The 25,044-nt window shown below is 48.3% G+C and overlaps 11 protein-coding genes and 1 non-coding gene across 12 annotated transcripts; 6 read left to right on the top strand and 6 right to left on the bottom strand.

The window, feature by feature from the left end:
- Nucleotides 1-34: 34 nt before the first annotated feature.
- On the top strand, nucleotides 35-1,724 carry hasB (MFS-type transporter hasB). The gene is made up of 3 exons (XM_040833190.1): nucleotides 35-357; nucleotides 406-764; nucleotides 819-1,724. Exons 1-3 carry the CDS (start codon nucleotides 212-214, stop codon nucleotides 1,604-1,606), a joined length of 1,293 nt encoding a protein of 430 aa, XP_040695524.1. The 5' UTR covers nucleotides 35-211; the 3' UTR covers nucleotides 1,607-1,724.
- Nucleotides 1,725-1,841: 117 nt separating this feature from the next.
- On the bottom strand, nucleotides 1,842-4,232 carry hasF (Zn(II)2Cys6 domain-containing transcription factor hasF; the record flags this gene model as incomplete). The annotated part of the gene is made up of 4 exons (XM_040832542.1): nucleotides 1,842-2,665; nucleotides 2,842-3,109; nucleotides 3,172-3,672; nucleotides 3,720-4,232. 4 exons carry the CDS (start codon nucleotides 4,230-4,232, stop codon nucleotides 1,842-1,844), a joined length of 2,106 nt encoding a protein of 701 aa, XP_040695523.1.
- Nucleotides 4,233-4,479: 247 nt separating this feature from the next.
- On the bottom strand, nucleotides 4,480-5,278 carry ASPWEDRAFT_35458 (uncharacterized protein). The gene has a single exon (XM_040834234.1). The coding sequence runs from the start codon at nucleotides 4,935-4,937 to the stop codon at nucleotides 4,680-4,682; it is 258 nt and encodes an 85-aa protein (XP_040695522.1). The 5' UTR covers nucleotides 4,938-5,278; the 3' UTR covers nucleotides 4,480-4,679.
- Nucleotides 5,279-6,738: 1,460 nt separating this feature from the next.
- On the top strand, nucleotides 6,739-7,407 carry ASPWEDRAFT_100806 (glutathione S-transferase family protein; the record flags this gene model as incomplete). Its single annotated transcript, XM_040827333.1, has 1 exon — nucleotides 6,739-7,407. One exon carries the CDS (start codon nucleotides 6,739-6,741, stop codon nucleotides 7,405-7,407), a length of 669 nt encoding a protein of 222 aa, XP_040695521.1.
- Nucleotides 7,408-7,946: 539 nt separating this feature from the next.
- Nucleotides 7,947-10,387, top strand: rscE (putative RSC complex subunit (RSC8)). The gene is made up of 3 exons (XM_040833186.1): nucleotides 7,947-8,147; nucleotides 8,234-8,790; nucleotides 8,848-10,387. Exons 1-3 carry the CDS (start codon nucleotides 8,039-8,041, stop codon nucleotides 10,303-10,305), a joined length of 2,124 nt encoding a protein of 707 aa, XP_040695520.1. The 5' UTR covers nucleotides 7,947-8,038; the 3' UTR covers nucleotides 10,306-10,387.
- ASPWEDRAFT_288080 (uncharacterized protein) lies at nucleotides 10,387-10,854 on the top strand. The gene has a single exon (XM_040833183.1). The coding sequence runs from the start codon at nucleotides 10,469-10,471 to the stop codon at nucleotides 10,736-10,738; it is 270 nt and encodes an 89-aa protein (XP_040695519.1). The 5' UTR covers nucleotides 10,387-10,468; the 3' UTR covers nucleotides 10,739-10,854.
- A 117-nt stretch (nucleotides 10,855-10,971) lies between these two features.
- On the bottom strand, nucleotides 10,972-13,774 carry ASPWEDRAFT_48321 (uncharacterized protein; the record flags this gene model as incomplete). Its single annotated transcript, XM_040837091.1, has 3 exons — nucleotides 10,972-11,691; nucleotides 11,767-13,399; nucleotides 13,761-13,774. 3 exons carry the CDS (start codon nucleotides 13,772-13,774, stop codon nucleotides 10,972-10,974), a joined length of 2,367 nt encoding a protein of 788 aa, XP_040695518.1.
- On the top strand, nucleotides 13,702-15,774 carry ASPWEDRAFT_23894 (DEAD/DEAH box helicase; the record flags this gene model as incomplete). Its single annotated transcript, XM_040832541.1, has 2 exons — nucleotides 13,702-13,983; nucleotides 14,044-15,774. 2 exons carry the CDS (start codon nucleotides 13,702-13,704, stop codon nucleotides 15,772-15,774), a joined length of 2,013 nt encoding a protein of 670 aa, XP_040695517.1.
- Nucleotides 15,775-16,206: 432 nt separating this feature from the next.
- ASPWEDRAFT_167836 (uncharacterized protein) lies at nucleotides 16,207-17,022 on the top strand (the record flags this gene model as incomplete). Its single annotated transcript, XM_040830204.1, has 1 exon — nucleotides 16,207-17,022. The coding sequence occupies one exon, from the start codon at nucleotides 16,207-16,209 to the stop codon at nucleotides 17,020-17,022; it is 816 nt and encodes a 271-aa protein (XP_040695516.1).
- A 583-nt stretch (nucleotides 17,023-17,605) lies between these two features.
- On the bottom strand, nucleotides 17,606-21,342 carry ASPWEDRAFT_732934 (uncharacterized protein; the record flags this gene model as incomplete). The annotated part of the gene is made up of 6 exons (XM_040839303.1): nucleotides 17,606-17,843; nucleotides 17,890-18,116; nucleotides 18,165-18,330; nucleotides 18,381-19,746; nucleotides 19,805-20,654; nucleotides 20,704-21,342. 6 exons carry the CDS (start codon nucleotides 21,340-21,342, stop codon nucleotides 17,606-17,608), a joined length of 3,486 nt encoding a protein of 1,161 aa, XP_040695515.1.
- Nucleotides 21,343-23,000: 1,658 nt separating this feature from the next.
- Nucleotides 23,001-23,085, bottom strand: ASPWEDRAFT_t17. Its single transcript has one exon. It is a non-coding gene; the product is annotated as a tRNA-Asp (tRNA).
- A 209-nt stretch (nucleotides 23,086-23,294) lies between these two features.
- ASPWEDRAFT_102519 (sugar transporter family protein) lies at nucleotides 23,295-24,844 on the bottom strand (the record flags this gene model as incomplete). The annotated part of the gene is made up of 3 exons (XM_040827487.1): nucleotides 23,295-23,957; nucleotides 24,003-24,677; nucleotides 24,725-24,844. 3 exons carry the CDS (start codon nucleotides 24,842-24,844, stop codon nucleotides 23,295-23,297), a joined length of 1,458 nt encoding a protein of 485 aa, XP_040695514.1.
- Between the last annotated feature and the right edge of the window lie 200 nt (nucleotides 24,845-25,044).

Raw genomic sequence — 25,044 nt, 5'->3', positions numbered from 1 at the left:
TCGGAGATAGTGGACCCAACAGGGGTCCCTCGGCCGAGCTTTGAATTGTGGGTCGGCCGAGGGCATAGAAGCTCTATACAAATGTCGCGAATCGATTCAGAATATAAATAGAGACTGATTAACTAGTTATTCTGAATGTCACCTTGATAGATCAGTTTCGGTTACTATTGTGTCGAATAACTCTTTTTGCTCCCGAAAGCATCCATCTAGCATGCACGTCGCGAACAAGAATACCACCGATGAAGAGAAGAATCTACCTGTTAACGCATATACTCCTCCCAATGGAGGGGTGAAAGTATGGGCGTGTGTTGCTGGGTCGTTTCTCTTACAGTTTTGCTCGTTTGGTTATGTGAATGCGTATGTTATTTCCGGCCTATTATGGATTCCGCATGCTGACTTGAATAGTTGTGGTATCTTCCAGCTTTACTACCAAGATGTTATGCTCAAAGACTCGTCGTCTTCAGCATTAGCCTGGATTACAACAATCCAGGTCTTTCTGCTATTCATGCTCGGGCCGGCAATTGGTAAACTTATCGATGTGTACGGCTGTCGGATGCTGCTTCCGCCATTTAGCACCCTGGCTGTGTTTTCGGTTTGCATGTTGAGTCTTTGTAAGGAGTATTGGCAGGTTATGCTGACACAGGGTGTGGCGTTTGGGCTGGCAGCTGCGGGATTGTGTCTTCCTGCTATGGCGTTGGCGACGCAGTGGTTTTCGACGAAGAGGGGGCTGGCGGTGGGAATTGTGTCTGCTGGGAGTAGTTTGGGTGAGTCTGATGCTTTCTGTTTTAGATATTTGATATACTGACTGCGATATTGAGGTGGTGTTATATATCCATGCATGCTACCCCGTCTGATAAACGAAGTCGGTTTTGCGTCGGCTGTTAGATGGACGGCATTGATGCAAGGTATTCTGCTTCTCCTTGCCAACATCCTCTGTTCGAGACCATTTCCCCCCAAAACGAAAGAAGAATCCGGGGATAAGTCAACTTCTAAAGCAGGCCTGGATGGATTCAAGAACTGGCCATGGGGTTTCTTTATTCTGGGATGCTTCTTTACCATGTGGGGTCTCTTTGCCCCTCTCAACTACCTCCCCGAGATGGCTTCGCTTCATGGAATGTCCGATTTCGCACAATACACTTTGGCTATCGCGAATGCTGGATCTCTCATTGGCCGGATTGTACCAGGCTGGATAAGTGATCGCATCGGACAGTTCAATATGATGTGCACCGTCACTTCCCTCTCTGGGATCTTGGTTTTGGCCTTCTGGCTTCCTCTGGAATTCCACACGTCCATGGCTGGCGTCATTGTTTTTGCTTTGCTTTTCGGCTTTGTCAGTGGCGGATTCGTGAGTTTGGGGCCGCCTTGTGTTGTTTCACTTACTGGTGATAGCATGGATTCTATCGGTGTCAAGCTTGGTGGGTTTTGTTTGGCCATTGCCCTCGGTGCCTTGACCGGTCTTCCTATTGAAGGGGCCATCAAGGATCGTGAAGGGGATCGTTTCACGGGTTTGATGTGCTTTTCCGGTGTGGCAATGATCTTAGGAGGACTATGCACCGGAACTGCTCGAGTGATAAAAGGTGGAGCCAAAATTTGGCAGAAAATTTAAAGTCGTAGAATGCCCTGCTAAGGCACTGCTGTTGCCTCCATGAGAACATGCTCTCCTCTCACTGTAATTCAGAAAAAGGTCCATCATCATCATGTATTATCGCGGTTCATATATAGAATTGACTTGAAAAAAATGCTGAATTATATCATTTCGTGTCACCGTAGAGGCGTAGATAACTCGATACCCGTCAGCTTATATATGCGCTTAATATTTCATCAATATGAATTCGGATCCGTTAGGTCGAAATTCCAAAATGTCTACTTGTGTCAATGAAAGCTTTTTCATTGAGATATGATAAACTCACCCAGTCGAAGCCCATGGAGGGATTCTGCATATTCAGAGCTTCCAAGCTTTCCGAGTCAGGCAACGGGATCAATTCAGCTATGTCTTCCAGTGCAGACGGCGCCTCGTTATTTGCCTGGGATTGCTGAGAAGCCGCCGTTGTACACATCTCGGTTAACGACTGGGAAATGATGCCCTGTGTCTGTGTCAAGGTAGAACAGTTTGGCGAATTTTGCGCCAAACAATTCGCAATAACCCGCCAGATAACTTTCCATGTCGAACTGGATTCGAACTTCCTTGTTTCCAACGTCTGTTGTAAGGCAGAAAATGCTCGAGAGCGAAGAATATTATGGCTCGATTTCTGAAACTCGGGTGTTTTCAGTTCTGATATGACATGCATGATGGCTTGGAAACATGCATGGCCGCTTATGTGCCACTGGAATCTTTTGGCATCTTTGTTATCTGGCATTTGATTCATGCCCTCCACTAGACTGACAGATTTATCCATAACCCTGTTCAAGTTAGCCTCATACCAGGTATTTTCCAAGTTCAGAACGCACATTGTTCGGATCTCCGGGGACACAACAGCTTCACGATACTGCTTTGGCATGCGGAGCCAGAATACAGACCAGCATCTCCATTCGATCATTTCAGCAAGGCCAAGGGCAAGACGCTGTTCGGGTATACGAGGATCGCAGTATTCGAGATATTGCGTCTGGAGATATGCGGTCATTTCATTTACCATGGTTTGAACCTCGTTAAATAATGACTGAAGCTCTATAATCGAATATAGACTGCCACTGTCGGGGATTGCTGATTTGCTTTGACGCTCCCATCGATAGGTGCTTCTAATAATTTTCCTAAAACAATGGATTCCATGTAGACGAACCAAATGTCCTGTCATATCAGCAAATCCAGTGGCAGAGTAAGCTCCAGCTGTTGGGGACTAGCACCTGCAGCTAGAGCCTCATCATTGACGTTTCGGGGTAGCAGTGTTGTAAAGTCATCGTCAGATATAGTGGGCTCTTGCCCCTTACTCTCAGCAGACCTGAAATCTAGATAACATATCTGATGCCATAGTCGACGACGGAGCTCTACCTGAACAGCGTCCACATTTTCCGATGGGAAGAGAGAAGGTTCCCGATGAAGACCCTGTGAAAGGGCTATCCTGACAACAAGGCCAAGAAGCGACCAAGTCTTTGACATATCATCTTCCCGGGACTGACAAGTCTAGTTTTGTAATATCCACGAGAGTTCGAACTTTGAAGGCTTGGTGTACTCACCAGAAGTAGTACGAATGCCTGAAGAACTTCGATACTTGCCGTCGTCAAGAGGCCCTCCCTCCCTAAACCGAGTTCCACCCCTCGTCGATACTGGGAAAGGGCGATCTCCTTCTCTAGGCCAAGTTTAGTCATGGTAGACTCGGGAGACATGCTGTTCACGGCAGAATAAAAAATGGCCAATGCCAAAGGTTCGAATGTAGATAGAGAAGTATCTGACTGTCCGGTTGTATCTTGACTCTTCTTGTCATACATTTGGTGGATGTATTTGGTGAAACGATGCCCTAGAGAGGGCTTATGAATCAACCGCGTCATTGGATCAACATTCGAATAGAAGATCTCGAGTAATGCGAAACAGTCATCTGCAGACGTTGGTAGCCACAGTGCAAGGTTTTCGATTGAACTGGTAGAAAACAGAAACGGGGAGTCTGACTCCTCAGGAGATAATTTCCTTGTAGTTGAATCACTTGCCTGATCGCTCAGTAGCATTTTAACATCGCGGATCTGCAATGGTCAGCCATGAGAATCAGACTCGCATATTTCCATCCTACCTCGTCAGCTAAAAGTGCGTAGTGGAGAGATGAGACCCAGCGAGACTGGCCACTTTCAGACTCCAGAAGCAGAGCTCCATCATACCCATCACCTGAAAGTGTCTCGCGGGTGGGAGTGACTGACCCACCACCAGTCCTTTGGTCAGCACTACTCGTCGTTTCTGAAACAGTATTCTGCACTTCCAATGGCTGAGAGATGTCCTCGCTCCCAGCTATTGCTCGTTCGAGAAGTTTCTCCAGCCTGTCCAGACGGTTCTTGATTTCATTCTGTCCAGTCCGCCAATTTGACCGAGACACTCGATCTGTCGCAGCACGAGGCTGAGCTGGGGGGCCAGGCTGTGGTTTTGCGTATAAACACACATGGTTTCCTCTCTGGCAAGTTGAGCAGACTGGCTGTTTATGGTCACATTTGACCTTGCGACGGCGACACGTGAGGCAGGTTGTGACGACTCGTTGCCGTGGAGGTTTGGGGGTTCCGCCCCACCTTGACTCTAATGGTATGGAAGATTCCATGAGATGCAGCGTCTCAGTCCAATTGTTTATGATTCAGAGGTTGGCGTTGGTTAGTTGATCGACTGGTGAAGAGAGAGGGAATGTTCTTCTCAATTTGGGGCTGAAGTTGGAATGGCTGGGCACTAAGACAGAAAGGGAAACCCTGTCATCCTTCTAAACAACAGGCGAAATTGATATAAGTACTTTTATTAGAAAGAATAGTTTTTTTCAATCAGTAAGAAATAGTAAATTGTTATGTATGCAATCGGTATTCTAAATTCAAGCGTAAACATATATAGGCAAAGCTCTCCAGATATTAAAAGAACAAGACCCAATATAAACACTGGAAACCATTAACTCCAATGCCAAATCCCATAAAGCAAAGCAGGTATTTCTCGCAAATATCACTCGTAATCTAGTTGGTATATTCGTCGTCGTTAAGGTGGCATATCGTGTATGGAAGGGAAATCAGCGCAGTGCCAGGTAGGTGGCCATGGCCTCGTAGTGGACTGCAGATTTGGACGATTCATCCTCTACAGACTCTGACTTCGAGATGGGCTTTGTATTTGGCTTCGAATCCGTGTTTGTGTTGGACTTTGGCCCGAATGAGAACCACTTCTTCTTCAGTTCAGTGCCCTTGAGTGTAGTAGCGGTGGAGGAGACGGAGTATGTAGAGGCAGCATCATCTGATGGAGATGGCTTGAAGGTTGAGGTGGGATTGCCCATGGTGAAGTTGAGGAAACGAGGCATTCGTGGTTATGAGGATAGATGTTGGTAAGAGTGGATAATGTATGTGTTGTCTTGTGGAGTGGTAGTTGCTTGAATAGGGTTCAAATAGAGTAGATAGATGTGCAGACAGTATCCGACTGATTATATTCAATGATATTCAATTAAGCTGGTGACAGTGAATCAGATGGAGGGGAAGGAAGACTTTATAGCCACACCGAATGTGCGCTTTACTCCGTACGACCTCCAATTGTGATATGATATTCGGAGTAAATATTTTTTTCAGCTTAAAAAAGGAAGAAAAAAGGACCCACTGATCACCATCGAGAGTGATGTTTTTGAATAGTATCCCAATAATTATACAGGGCTACGTCACCCATCTCCAGTGCTAATATAAAATGTCTGGCCCAACAAGGAAAAGGGCGTGCCAACACGAGTCGGGGTCCCAATTAGGAAACATCCCCAAATCTTCGCCCACATGGAACAGACGACCAGCCAGATTGATGCCAGATGCTCAACAGTGTTACACAGAAGAATGCGGAATAATTTGAGTCACTTGCATCCGACTCGTACGACATCCACCGTGACTCAAATTTAAACTTCTATCCCTGTCAGGCGGATTTGAGGCTTGGATTCTGTCGTTGTAGGCAGATCTAGACTGTCTGCTCCGAGATTGCTGCGGAGTTCGGAGCTCGGACTAAAGTGTCTATCAGCCTTGGATATTGCAACATCTAATTATATCGGAGTAGATCTAACACGATATAAATAAATATCTTATAGCTGTTAAGCTGGATATTCAAGTCTAAAGCCTTTGTTTGACTTCTCTCATTCATCATTCATAATCCATTATCTATCACCACTATTGTCCATCTACTCCGATATACGAACTGGGGCACGCCCTTGAGTCTTGGCATTCATCTTTGTGAGTCAAAAAACGCCATCAAAGAGTACTTGAAACCTTTATAATTCCACTTAGGCTGTTCAAGTGTTTTCCCAAGATCATATGGCAGAATAAATAGCCTCTTTTGACTAAGGATTTCTCCGGTGTGCCTTGATTCGATATCAAGCTCCGTTCACGGAAATGCCACTTACTTATTGACACGACAGAATATGGCAATTATGATTATTCTTCTTGTTATTCCACCTCATCTTTCACTCTTAATGGTGGATTCTATATCATATCACCGAGTACATGGGTGATCGTGGCTGACTTTTTGAAGCAATATCTCCGACGTCATAGTCTCGTTTGATGCTTGCTGTGCTTAGAGCATCCTCTCTCAGCCCTATCGAATATAGAAATACTGCTTTCCGTCTTATTAAAATCAGTTCAATAGGATGAATGCTATATATTCAAGCAAAAACATCTATGTATATCCCCCTCCGTGTAACTCATGTCTTCACTGTTGATCCCCCGCTTCCCCCCCGATATGGATTAATAAACAGTGATGAAATCTTGCTAAGCCGGCCTGATTGGTAATGCAATTCCTTGGTAATGCAATTCCGCTCTCCTCGACATTCGATCCTCTTCGATTGGACAGTTGGAATATGGTTACTCCATGGCTCTCAATTTGTCAGCGCGCTCTAATGCCGCGCTCGGCATTCCGATCAGACAATTCATCCGTATGTTGAGTTTGGCATGAGTGATTTCTTCAGTCGACACGTGGATATCCTTGCTATTATTGCGGGGCTTGGTTCTATCCACAGGGTACTTGGCATTATTTAAAGACAGTCTACGTCTCCTCTTTCCTTTCTATCCATATCTTCAATTTCAGACAATTTTTATCAAACTTCTCTATCCACCATGTCTCTCAAGCCCATCACCCTCTACAGCCACTCCAGCGGTCCCAACCCCTGGAAGGTGGTCATGATCTTCAATGAACTCAACATCCCCTTCGAGACCAAGTACCTCCAGTTTCCTGAGATGAAGCAGGAGCCCTTCGAGAAGATCAACATCAACGGCCGTGTCCCCGCCATCGAGGACCCCAACACCGGTATCATCCTGTGGGAGTCCGGCGCCATCCTTGAATACCTTGTCGAGACCTACGACAAGGAGAACAAGATCAGCTTCGCTACTGGCACCCCCGAATACTTTCAGGCCAAGCAGTGGCTGCACTACCAGATGTCCGGCCAGGGCCCCTACTTCGGCCAGGCCGTGTGGTTCTCCAAGTACCATCCCGAAAAGTTCCAGAGTGCCATCGATCGCTACATTAACGAGATTCGTCGCGTTTCGGGTGTGATCAACCGTGCTCTCGAAGGAAAGGAGTACCTTGTTGGTGGAAAGTACTCATATGCCGATGTCGCCTTTGTGCCATGGTTCGATCTCGTCTCGTGGATTTCCCCCGCAAACCCGATCGATCTTGAGAAGGACTTCCCCAACCTCAATGCCTGGTTGAACAGACTCAAGGCGAAACCAGCTGTGTCCAAGGCTTTGCAGGACAGAGCCGCTGCGATTGCTGCTTCGCAGCACTAAGAATGGATCAAATATTGCTGGACAGTGAACGATGTGCATGACATGATTTGCTTAGTTTATTTCGGGCTGCATTTGTAAATAAATATCAATATCATTGCTCTCAGGACTAAATCGTGTCTCAACGTAAAGGTTCATAATGTAGTAGTTGTTTTCTCGTAAAATGCCGCGGGACTGGGTTCTCATTAGTGATCGCATAGCATGGCCTCCATGTTTCCCATGGATTAGAAGTAGGCCATTTATTGAACAATAATGTTTAGAAAGAAGGGACTGTGACATGAAATTGTTGACGTGAAGACAGAAAAGATCAGGATCTCAATCCCGTGTCGCACTAGCCCAGAAAGGCTAGCGCATGTGAGGCTCTTGGCGCGAGTTTTTGGAGCCAAAGCGTCCGTGTCGCGACAGATGCGCTGCTCTCCCGGCCATCCTCTCCTCCCTACCGTCCATTGAACCCTTCCTCGCTGCGGTGTGATATCGATCTTCTGGCTCAGCTGTCAGCTTCGTTTATTGTAGAGGTTGATTCAAGGGTTGCGCTTGCACCCTTTTCCCACCATCCACAGCTGAAAGACAGCAAAGGAGCCTTTTCCCTCCGTCGCCTGCGACCCCAGTTTCATCTCCATCATCGTTGAACAAGATGGATGAGACTCCTGTCATCCATGGCGGTGCTGCCGATGAGATTCATGCCGGCACCACCACTCAAGATGCCCCCGGTGATGTTGTTCAGCCTTCCAGCCATGCTTCCGGTAGGTTACCTTTCTTTTGCCTCCCCTCCACCCCTCTTCACCTTGCCAATACTGGGGGTTGCCAACGTTCGCAATCGTATATTCAGAATCGCAATCGCGTCAGGAATTTGCCGTGAAGACATCTGAAAATATTTCGGACACTGATAATCCGCTAGATGCCCCTGCCTCTCCCAAACCTCAGACTGATGTCGATCCCGAAGATGAAGAGATGGGCGGCACTGAATTAGATGGAAAGAAAGAACTCGAAGGGGGCGACGAAAATGCCGACGGCGTTGCGCAACCAGCTGAAGGTGCCGTTGAGGAAACGCCGGCGCAGGCCAAGCAATCGCTCGAAGCCTCTGCTCGGTCACACTTGGTCTCGCAAACACACGCCATCATTCTTCCCAGTTATTCAACATGGTTCGACATGCACACCATCCACCCTATCGAGAAAAAGGCTTTGGCAGAGTTTTTCAATGCCCGAAACCGAAGCAAGACCCCCGCTGTCTACAAGGACTACCGAGATTTCATGATCAACACCTACCGATTGAGCCCTATCGAGTATCTTACCGTTACTGCCTGTCGCCGCAACCTTGCCGGTGATGTTTGTGCAATTATGCGAGTTCACTCGTTCCTCGAGCAATGGGGCCTGATTAACTACCAGGTGAGTAGCAGGAATTTCTCGTTTTCATAGGGTAGATACTAATATTAATTGATCCAGGTCGACCCTCAAACACGGCCATCGAACATTGGCCCGCCGTTCACGGGCCATTTCAGAGTCACTGCTGATACCCCACGGGGTCTTCAACCATTCCAACCTGGACCCAACCACTTCGTGACCCCAGGAAAGCCTCTCCCTTCCACTGACCGTGCTGCCTCTGCTACTCCAGCATCCAAGGCCGATCTTAACCTCGAAATCCGCCGTAACATCTACGATGACAAAGGCAAGGAGATCACACCTGCTACTGAAGAGAAGGACAAGCAGACCAACGGGGACGGATCGTCCGCCAACGGCACAGCAGGCGATACCAAGACACTGGAAGGCGCTGCCCGAGACCCCAGAAGAAAATTCCACTGCTTCACTTGTGGCATCGACTGCACTCGGCTTCGATTCCACTATGCTAAGGCAACCCCAGCCAATGCAAACCCTAACGCCCCTGACACAAAATACGACCTTTGTCCCAACTGTTTCTTGCAAGGACGGATGCCTTCCAGTCACAGCGCTTCCGACTTTGTGAAGCTCGAAGACAACGCACACTCCCTCGTTCCCGATAAGGATGCCCCATGGTCTGATTCGGAGCTTGTGCTGCTCCTTGAAGGGTTGGAGAACTTTGATGACAACTGGGAACAGATTGCCAACCACGTTGGCACAAGGACAAGGGAAGAGTGTGTGATGAAGTTTTTGCAGCTTGAAATCGAAGACAAATACGTCGAAGATGTGCCAAACCTGCGCTCTGGAAGTGGAAAGGAGCCCATTAGCCAGTCTGAGAACCCCGTCTTGTCGGTGGTCGCATTCTTGGCACAAATGGCAGAGCCCGCTGTGGCCGCTGCTGCGGCCGGACGTTCCGTGGATGAGATCCGCAAGGAGCTGAGGAAACAGCTCGAAAAGGGCCCCGAAGGTGAAAACCCCCAGGACAAGGGCAAGGAGAAGGAAGGTGAGGTGAAGACAGAAGATTCCATGGATGTTGACCCTTCGCGGGAGGCTGGATCTACAGATGTCGTGGAGGCCGAGAAGCAGCCTAAGTCATCGCTCCCCACAGTCGCTCTCGCAGCCTCTGCTGCCCGCGCTGGCGCTCTTGCCTCGCATGAAGAACGCGAGATGACTCGTCTCGTCTCTTCTGCCGTCAACGTTACTCTCCAAAAGTTCGAGATCAAGTTGCAGCAGTTCAATGAGATGGAAGAGATCATTGAAGCCGAGCGTCGGGAACTCGAACAGGCCCGCCAGCAGCTTTTCCTTGACCGAGTGGCTCTGAAGAAGAGAGTTAAGGAGGTTCAGGATACTCTGCAAGCCGTCAGTCTCAAGGGCCCTGGTGAAGAAGCAAACAACATGCTCGCTGAGGCCTCATCGATTGGCATCGGTAACCGCTACAACTTCCAGCCTGCAGGCGGTGATCTGAGAGCTGGTGCTCAGCCCTGGAGTGCAGAGGCCGGTGCTGAGTTCAAGACGCTTGATTTGTAAGGATGATATAAACATAAGAATGACATGCGTGAAACGTTCTTCAACTTTTCAGACAGAAAAAGAAATATTCCCAAAAAATAAGCGATGGACAGAGACAGTGGGTGGGCCACTTTTCATAATATGATGTACTATACAATATCCAAGGCGAAGGAGGAGCCACGAGATGTCAGACGGCGCAAAGAATGCGGTCCTGATAGATGGGATGTTCGAGTGGGACGGATGGGATGGTTTTGTTATGATTCTTACTTTCTTTTTTCTTTTCAGATATCTAGCTAGGAAAAGGCGCAAATGTTTTTCTTTTTTGGAGTTTAGAGCTACGCGTCTGCAAATCGTTCCATTTTTTATACGTCCTTTTTGCCTTTGCCAAACATACGGGGATGAATGGAATAGGGAGCTCGGTTCTGTCAGATTTATTTTTGTTCAGTCGAGATGAAATGAAGCACTTGGCTAGGATTTTTGAGGTGCAGTAGTAATATTATGTGAAATTCTTGTATTATTTTGCCCATCAAGTCTAATGTGTAGTCTTCTATATAGTACCGTTGAGTCTCGCTCTCATGACATTATAACGAACAATTCAAAGTTCTTGTTCCATATCCATATCCAATGCAAATCTTAAATCCGAATAAAATGCAGCAAATTCATTAAAGCAACAGAAAGTCCGTTGGACTAATCGGCTGGACTCAATGGTCGAGAATATAGGGGTATGCCACTGTCTTCATCAGATGAGTAGGTTTTTACCAGCCGCTGGTCGGCAGGTACATTATCATCAGAGTCGTCGGACGTGTATTCTTCGTCTGAATTGGGTTTTATACTCTCTTGCTTGAATCTTGTAGGGCTTGTGTGTGGTTTCACATCATTATCACTGTCAGACTGGTACTCTGATTCTGATTCGTGGCCTGGCTGGCTTTGTTCGAAGCTTGTGTTTGGTTTGGCGTCATTTTCACTATCAAGATGGGAGTCTGACGCTGAATCTGCGTCCGATCCATGATCCTCCTCTTTTGATTCGGGGTTGGTTTGTTCTCGATCAGGGTTTAGGTGTAGTTTCAGGGAGTCTGAGTACGACTCTGCTTCTGAGCCACTCTCTTCTCTTTCAGGCTCTGGTTCCATGGCTTGCTGGTCGGAGATATGATCATATGCGGGATGTGGATTGTACCCAGACTCTCCATTCTCGTCCATATCAAAGGGTAAGTTTTCTGCTAGTTCTGAATCCCGGTTTTCTGTTGTTTCGTTTTCGGCAATTGGGCCGGAGCTGGGGTTTTCGTCCAAGTCCATTGCATCGGGCTGAGTGTTATCGTGGTCGCCATTTAGAAGAGTCATTTTGAAATCTTGTTGGCTACCTTGCTGACTTTGAGCAGGATCAGTACCGATGCGTTGACTGTTACAGAGCTCATCCATGGTGATTCCCCTCCAGGATTCAACTGATGCCAAAGAATCCAGGCTAGCAGATATAGGGTTGTCAACCCGTCGTCTTTTCCGGCGGTTTTCGGAAAGATCTTCATACAGATCAAATGTATCGCTCCCATATTCCTCCCAGTCGCTCCGGTACAATGTTCTGTCGCGCCAATCAACCAATTCTTGTTGAGTTTTCCGATCACCCACTGGCTTTCGTACTGTTTTGGAAACTTCTTCGTCCTTGACGAGTGATTCGAGCTGGGATGGCGCTCGCTGGCCAAGTAATTGCCAGAGTTGCAGCTCTTCAAGGCCGCTACTTTTCTGGTCCACATTCTCTGCATGCTCATCCTCTAGGTCCGATGGCTGTTCCTCTTCACCCGTTACTGGTTCAGCTGATGCCCGGGAGTTCGTATCAGAATGGCTATCATCGTTGTCGTCCATATCCTCATTGTCTGATCGCCGGTCACGGAATCGACTTCCCGATCTCACTTGCGAAACACTTCTCTCGGACATTACATCGATAGACATTTTTCCAGACAAAACATCCTCAACTTCGTCATGGTCCATACATACTGCGTTCCAACCCTTTTTGTGGCGAAGATCTGCGACTTCTAGGCTGCATCTCCGAGCCAGTCCAACCCAAAAGTCTGAAGAATCCCGCTTCATGTTAAGCACCTCGAGAGCTGTTTTGACATCGCGAGGCTTTACGACTTTGGCTTTAAGGTTGCCAGTATCTCTCATATTCCGTAGTCGTGACATGGCAAAGAAAATCGACGACTGGACCAAGCGTCGGGTGACGCTAATGGCCAGAGAATAGAAATCACCATATGCATCCGCCGTCATTGATGGTGTTTCGTCTGCAAAGGCAACATTGACCCAGTTATCTTCTAGCCTTGGACCACCGGCATTCATGAAGAACCTATGAGAAAGGTGAATCCATCTCTTCATGTTGAGTAAGCTGGCCGAGAGATACACGCTTGAGTTGGTGGGGACTTCGTTCCCTTGCCGCCGAACCTGCTCATCTATCTCTTCCGCTTTTTCGTGGTCGATGATCCACGCATCGTGATGTTTTTGTCTCCCAGCAACGTCTTCCGAATACTGTTCTTCGAGGGACAGAAACTCTGCATGGTTATCCAAAACTCTACAACATTTTTCACTTATTTCCGAGGTCGCTGGAATATCGCCTAGAATGACCGTCCGGCTATGGCGATCTCTGAGATGCTGTCTCTCCAGGCCCTTGTGCAGAAGCTTGAGGTGGTCCTGAACCTCCAGTTCCGATTTTGTGCCGATGGTCTTTGCGATTTCCTTGATGCCATTTTTACCCTTCCGATCCAAAATATTAAAGAGCACCTCCTTCTCTCTCGCAGTCCAAGTTACAATGCCATTCCGTGTGACATTGTAGCTCTCACCACTAGTATTCGTAGGGATCGGCGCAATATCACTGGCTGCATCTTCCAACACTTTAGAATATGCCTCCACCGATTCCTTTTTCATTGATCTGCGCAAGTCGTCGAACACCTCATCTCGTGTGCCACGGGAGCAGCGTGGGACCAATTCGGACTCATCCTGTTCAGCCGATGCCACAGAGGAAGATATTCGTAAACTCTGAATAGGTGGAGAGGACGGAGGAACTTTCGAAGCTGCGCGTTTATACTCGGTATCGGACTCAGATCTTTCTTCGTCTTCCTCTGGCTCGTAAAGGCTGGAACTGCTCATTGTCAGGTACACACCAAAGACATGGATGCTGGCCAGACGACGACAACATTACACCTGGTTCTGGCGCATCGACAAGCTCTGCAGCATCACTCAGGGTGATTGAGGTCCTGGAGGAAAATCCAAAGGTAAAAAGCTGGGTTGGCGGACGTTATCGGGAGAAAGATTTCTGATAAGGCAGAGATAGTGTTTGCCTTGTTTGTTTTGCTCTCCGCACCATTTCCCCGATAGAGAACTATCAACCACCATCCCATTTGCGCCATCATCAAGATTCGGCTTCATGGCATCTGAATGGAGCTCATCCGACGCAGACTGGGGAAACTCCCCGTTTCACGTCTTTTCGTGAGCGCGCGGAGGCCTTCATGGAGGCCTTTGCAGCACCGACCATGGCGGTTCAACTCCACATTCGCAACCCCTATACCAGCTCCGGAGGAAGCGATCACAAATGCGGTAGATTCACCTGGGATAGTTCTTAGGAACTATCAGGAGGAAAGCATTCAATCAGTGCTCCGCTATTTGGATCAGGGTCATAATCGCCTTGGAATCTCACTAGCAACAGGTGCTGGCAAAACGGTTCGTGAAGCCTGTTTGAATATTAACACAGCGGCTAATACTATACTTTCGATTTTACAGGTAATCTTTACACAGCTTATTAGTAGAATTCCCCAGCACCATGATAGGGGCGACAAGAGTCTCATCATTGTTCACCGACGGGAACTTGTTGAACAGGCTGCTCGACATTGCCAACTCGCGTATCCGGATAAAAGGGTTGAGATTGAAATGGGCAATAGTATGGCTTCTGGATCCGCGGATATAATTATCGCCTCAGTTCGGAGCTTAGCGTCGCGAGGTCGCTTTGAGAGGTTTGACCCAAGATCATTCAAACTTGTTCTGGTGGATGAAGCACATCATATTGTGGCGCGTTCCTACCGTGAAGTGTTGAAATATCTTGGTTTGAGCGAGCCATCCCAAGAGTCGCCCGTGCTAGTTGGTGTTTCTGCTACATTTTCACGGTTTGATGGTCTCAAGCTGGGTGCCGCCATAGACCATATTGTATACCATAAAGACTATGTGGATTTGATCGACGAGAATTGGCTCTCCAATGCTGTTTTCACAACTGTTCAATCTGAAGCAAACCTTTCAAAAGTCAAGAAGGATAGTTTTGGCGACTTTGCCACTGGCTCCCTATCTGAGGCTGTCAACACCGAAAGGTCAAACCGCATTACGGTTCAAGCATGGCTTGCCAATGCAAATGAGCGCAAATCCACTCTGGTATTTTGCGTAGATGTTGCGCATGCGAAGGAACTTACTGAAATGTTTCGCGCGCATGGCATAGATGCCCGCTACATCACAGGCGCGACATCGAAAGACTTACGTGCGAAACAGCTCGATGCGTTCAAGAATCAAGAATATCCAGTTCTTGTGAATTGCGCCCTTTTCACCGAGGGTACTGATATTCCCAACATCGACTGCGTCCTCCTTGCCAGACCTACCCGGTCGAGGAATCTACTGATCCAGATGATTGGGAGAGGACTTCGATTGTATCCAGGAAAGGAGAACTGCCATATAATTGACATGGTTGCCACGCTAGAAACAGGTGTTATTTCGACACCTACTCTATTTGGCCTGCATCCAGATGAGGTGCTCGATAAGTCGAATGTTGCAGAGCTCAAGGATCGGGAGAGCCGTGTTGAAAACGATAATGGAGACGCTGAGGCGCCTACAGATGGGCCAGAAAATGATACATTAGATGGTGATATCAAGTTAACATTCACCAAATATGACACTATCTACGACCTTATTGGAGATATGCGGTTCGATAGACACATTCGATCCCTCAGTTCTAATTCATGGGTTCGAGTTGGCGAGGACCGCTACCATCTTTCAGACAAATCAGGATGGTTAACTATTGAGAAATCAAAAGATACATTCGATGTACGACATGTCACTATGTTCAAAACACCTACCGATCACACGCAATATACTCGGCCGCGGCTTATCGCATCAGCCACAGATCTCGACACGGCTGTTCGAGCTGCTGACACTTTTGCAAGCAGCGAGTTTGAAGAGCATTATATCGCATCCTGGAAGGGCTGGAGGCGATACCCGGCTACGACGTCCCAGATACAGGTCTTAAACAAGGCAAAGGTCAGGAACGAAAAACTGGGGCCATCAGACCTAACCAGGGGACAAGCAGCAGATATGATCACGAAACTCAAGCATGGCGGGAAGAAGCGTTTCACGGCATCTGCTAGCGAGAGACAAGCATTACAGAAACGAGAGAAGAAGCGAGAGAAAGATGCTCGAGAACTTGAGAAGCTCAAGCAAAGAGAGGACGTGAAAGTTGGGCCTGTTGCAAATTAGGCTTCGGTCATTCTATTTTTAAGATCAATCACAAATCACAGTGCAACGGGTAATCACCTTCTGATCCTTCTGATCCTTCGTGGCTTCCTGGATCCTGTCTATACAAATCCAACAGCCAATCAAATCTTTCGGGGTGTTATTGCCCCGAGTCCACGTGACCTATTTCGAGTGTTCATCCCGACGGACCAGAGTCACACCGGCGCTAACCAAATCCGGATTATTACTGCGCTGTACAAGAATTGGACGAGGCGATGCATGAGAGTCGGATAGATTCATGGATGTGGTGTTGAGCACTATATATATGGCCACGGAAGTCATGGGCGTAAATGGAATCATCAAACATCAATCATTAAATCCTCAGTACAAAACATACCATAATCCATCTACACGCATACAATTCATCTCACCCATACCACTACAACATCTATAACCATGTCTGAAATCACAAAGACCATTGCCTTTTTTGGAGCAACAGGCGGCTGCACAAACGCTTGTCTCGCTCATCTCCTCAAATCCGACACCAATCTCCACGCCGTCGCCCTCGCTCGCACTCCCTCCAAACTCCTCACCCAACTCCACAACCAAGGAATCACCCAAGAAACACTCGACACCCGTCTCCGCATCATCCAAGGCGACGCCACAGACACGGAAGCCGTGAAATCAACCCTCGTACTCCAAGATACAACGACATCAGAGAAACGACAACTCAAACTCGTCAACACCATCATCGTGGGAATTGGAGGTACACCAACCCTGCAAAAGAAATCGCTCATTCCACGCTTCACACTCGACAATCCACACATCACGGAGGAATTCACACGAGCTCTCCTCCACGCCCTCAGTGAGGTGGTCCCATTCGCCCCCGAGAGGCCATTGCTAGGCGTTATCTCGACGACGGGTCTCACGGCCGGGACGAACGCGCCTAGGGACGTCCCCTGCGTTTTCAAGCCGATGTACAATACCCTCCTTGCTGTTCCGCATGAGGATAAAGAGAAAATGGAACGTATGCTGGACGAGGAATCCGCCGATGTGCTCAGGGGGCTTGTGATCGTCAGACCCAGTTTGTTGGTTGGCGATCAAGACATCACGACTGGCAAAGGGTGGAAGACGCTGAGGGTTGGTGTTGAAAAGGACCCGGCGGTTGGGTACACGATTTCTAGGGCTGATGTTGGAGAATGGATTTTTGAAGAGATCGTCAAGGGAGGCGGTGGGAAGTGGATTGGAGAGAAGGTGACTCTGACGAGCTGATGTATATACCCCTGTTGGTTAGTGATTTTGTTTATATTGGAAGCGAAGCGAATGTTAAGTGCAAATTATGTATTTCAACTCTATCGATTCGCGTACATGGCATTCTTTGGCCAAGAGATCTATATCCAGATCCAACAGAACAAACTGTATATACAGACAAATAAATCACGAGGGAGTCAAGTCAGTAAAACTACCCCCAAAAAAAGGAACTATGAATAGTGAGTTGTCCTCATGTAAAATGAAAAGGGGAAAGGAAAAGCAAAAGCAAGATGGCAAGGGGCGACGACGACAAAGTTCAAACCTGACCTGCCGCCCTTGTCACCGGGATGCATCACCGTTCGATGCTGAACGCTCAGAATCATCCGTTATTCCTGTACAAACCGACCCATCGGTATATGGGGAATGAACTCAAAACACCGCTCCAAGGTTAAAAAAAACTCCGGTATAAAATCACGGTCCAAGCTATGCTTAATCAGACCTGTAGAAAATGGAAAAATTAAAGACAAGAGAAATGGAAATGGGAAAAGTAAACAGTGAAAAAATGGCAGAAGGGGATGAAAAAAAAAAAATAGACTCGGAGATATCATGGCTTCTTCTTGACGTGGCTTCCTCCCGGTTGGGATATGCTGGGGGCTGCATCGTCTCCTTCTAGAATGCGCCATAGTCGCCGGACGGAGAAGCCGCTGCTGAAAAAGTAGAGGCCGACTAACCAGGCGGCGAGGATATTGGCGAGGTGATGAAGGAGATAGGCATATGAAACGCCATATACTGCCGAGTACGTGGCGATAGAGAATAATAATATGGACGTGACATGTTTTAACCTGTTTGGGTTAGATACAGCTATCAGGAATAGTAGTAGAGACATACCTAGTCGTTATCCGAGGGACCATGGTTCCACTGGTCATGGTTTCGACAAGGAGGATAAACGGCATTATAGATAAGACATTATGGTGCGAGGAGAACGGCATGAGCCAGTGGACGACGAGGTTATGGGCCCAGACGAGGAGAACGAGCACATTGATCGGCAGGATCCACAACATGAGGATGAGGATCGAATGAGCAAAGTTAGTAAAGTTGATATGCGTCATAGATCGCTACACGGTTTGTTAGCAACGCCATAAAGGATGAGAAAGGATACGCACAGTTTCTCTCGCATGCCATTGGGCCCGCACACATGTTGCCAGTTGGACGATGCAGGCCACCATGTAAGCAAACTGGTAAGGAATTGCAGTTGACACGAGAATTAGGAGAACAGCGGTGTTGATCATGCGCCGCCTAGGCGTGGGCGCGGAGAAAATAGGCAGGTTCCTGAAATCTAATTAGTCGCGACATTCCACGTTATAAAATCATCGACTTACCCTCTATCGTCACGTCTGATATAACCGGACTTGCTATGTAAAAGCCCATAGATGAATGAAAGAATGGACAAAAGAGTGAGAGCGAGGTAGTTGACGATAACGCAGACTCCAACACTGATCAGACCAAAAACAGGAACCAGGAACCAGAAGAACGCATCTTGAGCTCCCAGTAGCAAGTCGTTCTTGGTAAAATCAATCGGAGTCTCGGTCGAGTTCGTTCGCCAATGAAACGGGTCATCGCTCACAGGCAACGCTGTTGAAGTAGCTAGAGACGAGGCCAGAAGCGACATAGCAAGCAGCATGAGGGGTAGAGACGACCGCAATGCGCTGTCCAGGCCCTCGGAAAACGTGATAAAATACCCGGTTTCGTCGTACGCCTGGAATTGCTTGCGAAGAACAAGGGCAACGACCAGGAGCGGGAACGCCGCAAACACTGTCCTATACCGCATGACAAGCTCGCCCAGACTACTGGCAATGTCCACCTTGAGGGAAATGTCGACTGTGGAGCTATAGCTAGGGTCTGTCCACAGCTGAAAGGAAACACCGTTCAACGTTGCTTGTTCGCGGAGAGGCGGGGGCATGAAAGGCGCCAGTCCATGGAGGTTCACATTGACCTCGTCCACATTGACGAAGAATTTAGATTCGTGAGGGTCTGGGATAGATTGCCGCAATAACGGAGCAAACAATTCCTGGGTGGTGCTGTGGCCTTTTCTATTAATCTTGAGTTTGTATGCAAGCAAGCTGGAATGCAGAGCCGGGATCCTGACTTCTGTGAGCATAGGACGGTTGGCAGGAAGTCTCATATTCAGTCCAGCACTGAGCAGGCCACCCAAGCCCACGCGGGCTCTTATCACCGCGTCGGAACTATCCGAGAACTCCGCCACAACCCAACCGTGTGTAGGTGAGTTGGCCTTGTCAACGACAGCAACAAACTGGTGCTCTGCGAGATCCTCCAGGTCGTATTGAAGATACGAGAAAGGCTGGGCTCGGTCAAAGGCATACTTGGACGAGGCCGTCGAAGCCGGCAGGTGAATTCCATCCTCAGCAGCATTCTTACAGGCCAGGCGAGTCGATCCCGGAGCTCCCCCGGAAAGGTCCATATTCATCGAGAATACAGTTGAGAATTTTCCATTGTGGAGTGGGAACACACTGCAGAAGAGAACTTCGAGGTTGCCGCTCTCCCCAGTTTTGTCGAAAGATTGGTCTGAAAGAAGGGTGAATTTCTTCCCAGAAACCCCTTGTGGCGGAATGGGCAGCAGGTGTACGTCCGGACCTTGGCTGTAGCCCAGTTCACGGAGGATAAGTCTCTGGCCTTGCGAGAGGATTGTATTGGAGTTATCTTCAAGCGTCAAAAGAGTATTCGGTTCTAGGACAATGTCAGTCGATAACGCCAGTTGGTAATCCAGAGAAGATATAAGCCATACCTTTCTGCGAAAGTGTCCTCTCTGCCACAGGTTCAAGCCCGGTCAGGTACCATTTCTTAAAGATCCGCATCCTCTCCGCTCTAGGTTTCGTTTGGCTCGCTCGTCGGACGTCAACGACCTCGAACAGTGACTTGATGATTGCCTTTCGGAATTGATCACACCACGTGATGGACAAATGATCCATCCCAATCCAAACATCCGGTATAGTAGAAGTAAATACGGTGAAACCGTGCGTCTCGGGAACGAGCGAGGAGATACTGGCATAATCGGAGGGAACGACGGTATCCCGAGAGCCTCCGGCAATGGAAATGAGCGTCACATGCCATAGCGGGTTGTTGTTAGCCCACGTCTGCGAGTAGGCCTCACGCCAATAATCGTTGATCTGCTTATAGGTATGGACGACATCCGACTCGAACGATACGGGAGGTTTTGCATGAGGCGCCGACATGGTGACAATCGTGTTGACCGAGTTCGCTTGGTAATTCGCCATGGTGAGTGTGGTGCGCGCGACAATTCCTCCCATGGAGTGACCGATAAGTACGACCGAACTTGGGTCTGGCAATCCGGGGTCCCTTCTTGACCGTCGGGGGTCGTGATAAAGCGATAGGATGTAGGCCACGGCCTCATTCACGTATTCCGCCTGGTCGAGTAGTGTCTGTCCATGAAAGGCGGCCATATCCTCATTGAAATCGATCATGAAAAAGTCCAAGCTCCGGGTTCCGGCCCTCAGGCGCTCCTCGTCGTGACGAACAACATCGAAATAGTGTCTCGAAGCCTCGGCGGCCAGGGATCGAACTTGTCGGTAGCTACCTGCATTTCCGGGTAAAAACAAAACGGGGACGCCGTTCAACTAGAAACCATTAGCCCAAGCCAAAACAACAGTATGCATAAATCCTCACTCCGATATCTTCCTCGTTGTATGCATCGACACCTTGCTCCCGATAAAGATACAGATTATATTTGCTGGCAAAGCGCGTGTGTTCCGTGTCGAAGCCAACCATCCGGATAAACGTCGGACTCATGACGGGAATCCCACAACCATCCCCACCGACCTGACGGGCAGAAAACGAGCGAATTATAGAGAGGAGAAAGAACGAAGCGATTAAAGTCGTAAGAACCGTGAGGATAGAACACAGCCACGGACTGCGTAGGCGGGACTGTCGAAAGCGGCGGCCCTCGGGGGATCCCTCCATTGGCAGCCGCTGGGAGGCCAATGGCATCATGATGGCAGGCGGTTTCGGGTCGTGGGAGGAAAGCGGCGGCGACGGTTGGTGTAATTGTTGCTGCTGTAGTGAAGCGGTTGTTGCAGTAGTAGATGACGAGGGGATCCTCCACATGCTCGAATTCCTCGAACGGGGGGTGGACGAGCCGTTGTCTCGTCGGAGATCGAAGCTGGTACCTGTTCTTGCTACCTGCGCTCGCGATTTCTCAGGCGTCTCGAAGACATTGGGGGCATGGGTATCCTCAGCGACAGAGCGAGAAGCCAGCGAGTCTTCAGAGTCGTCCTCAACAGGCGAGCCAGACGAGCGTCTGTGCATTGGAGGAGGTGGAGATAGGAGAACTCATCCAGCGCGCGAGAACCGATCGACTAGCAGATAGCAGACGCCTGTGGGATGGGATTGGGGGGATCGCGACGGCGGTAAGGGGCGGGCGAGGAATGCCAGTCGTGAAAAAGCCACCGAGAGCGAAGCAGGAGGTGAGACCGGTCAGAGCGATGCAAGATGGACGGTGTGGCTGGTGGGACAGGCCGTTTCGGCTTTTTTTGCTGTCTTTTTTTGCTGGACGTTTTCTGACCCTGGACCGACGAAAGAGCGACAAACCGACCGGTGGGCGGAACGTGGGGGGTAGCACAAAGGACCAGGCGGGGAGGACGGAACAATTGTGAGGAGCGAAGAAGAAGAAAGAAAGAAAAGAGAGAAAAGAACGAGATGAGTGTGGATAAGGTGAGGTCGAACAGGCTGTTCGGTAGCCTTGCTGGAGACGTCGTGGAGAGATTCTGAAGGTTTGCTGCTTCAGGGACCGAGCCGGATCGGGATGGAGGGTCTTGGCGGATGCACTCGTCTATCTCAGTATCTAGAGATGCAGTGGAATATAAAAATTCAAGATTTATTACTATGAAGATGGTTGTCTGTTACTGTCCAACACGTCATGCTCTATCCTTGGACACCGGAACTGTCAACCGCTTCATCTACACCACTATCAATGCGATTATCCACCACGAGTATCTCCATACGACAGAGTAAGACGACCCCGTCCAGCATTGAATTTCGATCGTCTGAAGAACAGGATACAACCAGTAACACACTCTTCCCAGCATCAAAAAAGGCAATAATTTTCCCCTGTCATTTTAGGCCAGTAGCACGCAATCCTTAGCCAAAACTACTTATTACAGGCACATGTCGGTGTCAGCCAAGATCGGGGTCAGAACCATGAAAAATAAGCATAACTTATTGCTATTCCTGCTGACTATATGTTTGCTTTCTGCTTGTCATAGGCTATTATCGTTGCAGCCTGCATTAGAATATACTTATTCTCCTTGTGACATGTAATAGTGATGATGCGGGGTTGTCATACATGAATATATATAGCTAGTCAGATCTCCCCCCTCTTCTTTTAAGCACAGGTAAGTATTATTCTGTACTTTTATTATTATTTTGATAGAATGAAGAAACACTATTATGAATATCTATGATTGTTATTAAGCAGATTCTGACTGTCTTCTCTCTTGTTACCTGCCTGTTGATCAGCCATCTGATGATAGATACTAACCATATATTAGGCAGCGTTTCAGTTTGATGCTACAGACCGAAATGTGAGTGTATCAGTGAACAATTACAGTGACGCAAAATTCAGACAGATCTTCGAATATTTGACGTCTATGAAGCAGTTCAATAATACCCATGAAGCCGAGCTGATATTCCTTCCTTTCGAGCAGCCGTTGTATTCACTATTGGCAATGGATCGCTGATCTGTCGATCTGGATGAATTAGGTTTATTTTGCTAGTTACGGAGTATATATGTTGATCTTAATCATTCTGGGCTGAATTGTATGATTTTTCATATGTATGGCGAGTCAGCATCTAAGATTCGGAGCAGCCGCATGCGACCAAGCATTATCTATCTACCTGTGAAAGCAAACTGCCTGGAGACACAAGGTAAATAAGAAAGAGCAAAAAAATAAAACGCAAAAAAGAATCTCTCCCTCGGGGAATCGAACCCCGGTCTCCCGCGCTTATCAGGTTAATGACAAGCGGAAATCATGACCACTAGACCAAGGAAGATTCCAACTGAGTTATCTCAGTTGCTTGGCTGACAGTTTTCGTCAGAAAGTGCTTTATGAGAGAAACCAGCAAGATTATATTTGTAGAATTATCCAAAAAGTATCCAAGTCATCAAATATTCAATCCCAACCAAATCGTCAATATATCACATGAAATTCCATCATAACTGGTATATAGCAATATAACACCCAAAGTCGGAAATAAAACCACTAGTTCTCAAGGTGTAACCTGTGTGATGCATCCGCCTTTTCAGGGTCACCCTCAAAACTATCCTTCTTTTCCATCCCTCTGTGGGCTGTGACTTCTGCCATATCATCGTCGTGCTCCACGTCAAACTTGCGACCCAGATGTTCTGGCCCAAGAAGGGTGATCAGAATAGTATATCCAAACACGCACCCCATGAAGATGCAAATGACCTTGCCGTACTCGTAACGATGGGCTTTCTCTGCCGTCGGAGGGAGTGGGAAGCGCTCGCCGATGGTGGATTCGATGGTTGAGCTAGCTGACGAGACAAGGTTTCCGAGTTGGTATGCGGTACCGACGACAAAGGTTCGAATCGAGCCTGGAGACAGTTCCATCAAGTGAATTGGGATCACACCCCATGCGCCTTGTACGCAGAATTGCTCAAAGAAAGCTGCGGCCATGATGGAATGATTCGAAACAAAAGTGTATGGATATAGAAGTGCACCGCCGACAATGCTGATGGTGATGATGGAAAATCGTCGACCGAAGATCTGACTAGCCCAGCCACAGAGTGTACCGCCAGTCAGCGCTCCAAGATTGGCAACAACCTGAGTAACGGTGACAGCGTTGGCTGAGAATTCGAACTGGCTTTCCAGCATCGTAGGATAAAGATCTTGAGAGCCATGAGACTAGAAAGGTTAGCAGATGATTTCTTCGATGATTGGAATGCTTACCATGAAGTTGAAGCCAGCCATCAGCAGAACCATATAAATCAGCAACAACCAGTGACGCTTCAAGGCCACCTTGCCCTCGGAGAGGAAAGTCGAACTGACATTTCCCCGAACCTCTTCCCGAGTAGCCTGTCGCTGCCGGAAGGCCTCTGTCTCTGGGAGACACAAACGGAAGAGAATGATGAGCACCGGAGGACAAGCACCAAACCAGTACAGCGGCCTCCACCCGTGCGAGGTGGTGTCAACTAGACCGCGCGCAAAGGCCGTTGCAAGCAGGTACCCAAAAGCATATCCTTGTTGGAGAAGTCCAGATACAATACCACGCGCTTCCATAGGACAGTCCTCGAGTGCCGTCGCCGCAGCATTACCGTAGAGACCACCCATGGCGATTCCAAATAGAGCTCGACAAGCCAGAAACTGTTTGTAAGTCTGAGAGAAACCGGCACCAAGTTCCAACACGATAAACAGCAAGTTATTGACGATGAATGGCCATTTACGACCCCAACGGTCCGAAGCGATACCAAAGCTAATGGCGCCAACGGATCGGAGCATAAGCACAAGAGTAATACCCCAGGTAATATCGGTGACGGATTTATCGAACTGTTTGGCCAACTGGGAAGTCGTCAACGAGACAGTGAAGAAGTCAAAGGCATCCCACGTCCAGCCAGCGAATGCGACCTAGAGAGTCAGCTGTGGTCCTGCTGGGAGGTTATTGGATGACGCACGAAGAAAAAGAGCCATTGTTGCTTGTTGAGAAGAGTCAGGGCCTTGAATGGATTGGGGGCCGGGTTCATCGGCGGCACCAGAGTTGGCAAGCGGGTGAGAATGTATCGACCAATTCCCATGTGTTCGTCTTGGTCGGGCACGGGAGCCTCGGGCAGAGGCATATCGCGAGATTCCGCCATGTTGGAGGAATATAGTGTCACGGTTGACTATATCATGAATAGGAAGAGTTGGAGTCAGAAAAGAAGAGAGAGACGAAGAGGGAGATGGGGGATGAGAGGGGGGAGAAAAAGAAAAACCGGGGGAAGCGAGGGTCAAATAC

This window comes from Aspergillus wentii (genome assembly GCF_001890725.1).
Source record: "Aspergillus wentii DTO 134E9 unplaced genomic scaffold ASPWEscaffold_1, whole genome shotgun sequence".
Taxonomy (NCBI): Eukaryota; Fungi; Ascomycota; class Eurotiomycetes; order Eurotiales; family Aspergillaceae; genus Aspergillus; species Aspergillus wentii.
This window is presented reverse-complemented; position numbering and strand designations above follow the sequence as displayed.

What these genes read in the sequence shown, in the direction of transcription:
- ASPWEDRAFT_288080 (XM_040833183.1), top strand. Translation starts at nt 10,469, where the DNA reads ATGTCAGACGGCGCAAAGAATGCGGTCCTGATAGATGGGATGTTCGAG.
- hasB (XM_040833190.1), top strand. Translation starts at nt 212, where the DNA reads ATGCACGTCGCGAACAAGAATACCACCGATGAAGAGAAGAATCTACCT. An exon ending in TCGTTTGGTTATGTGAATGC is followed by an intron (nt 358 to 405) that starts GTATGTTATTTC and finishes TGACTTGAATAG; the next exon opens with TTGTGGTATCTTCCAGCTTT. An exon ending in GTCTGCTGGGAGTAGTTTGG is followed by an intron (nt 765 to 818) that starts GTGAGTCTGATG and finishes TGCGATATTGAG; the next exon opens with GTGGTGTTATATATCCATGC.
- rscE (XM_040833186.1), top strand. Translation starts at nt 8,039, where the DNA reads ATGGATGAGACTCCTGTCATCCATGGCGGTGCTGCCGATGAGATTCAT. An exon ending in GCCTTCCAGCCATGCTTCCG is followed by an intron (nt 8,148 to 8,233) that starts GTAGGTTACCTT and finishes TCGTATATTCAG; the next exon opens with AATCGCAATCGCGTCAGGAA. An exon ending in GGGGCCTGATTAACTACCAG is followed by an intron (nt 8,791 to 8,847) that starts GTGAGTAGCAGG and finishes TAATTGATCCAG; the next exon opens with GTCGACCCTCAAACACGGCC.
- ASPWEDRAFT_35458 (XM_040834234.1), bottom strand. Translation starts at nt 4,937, where the DNA reads ATGGGCAATCCCACCTCAACCTTCAAGCCATCTCCATCAGATGATGCT.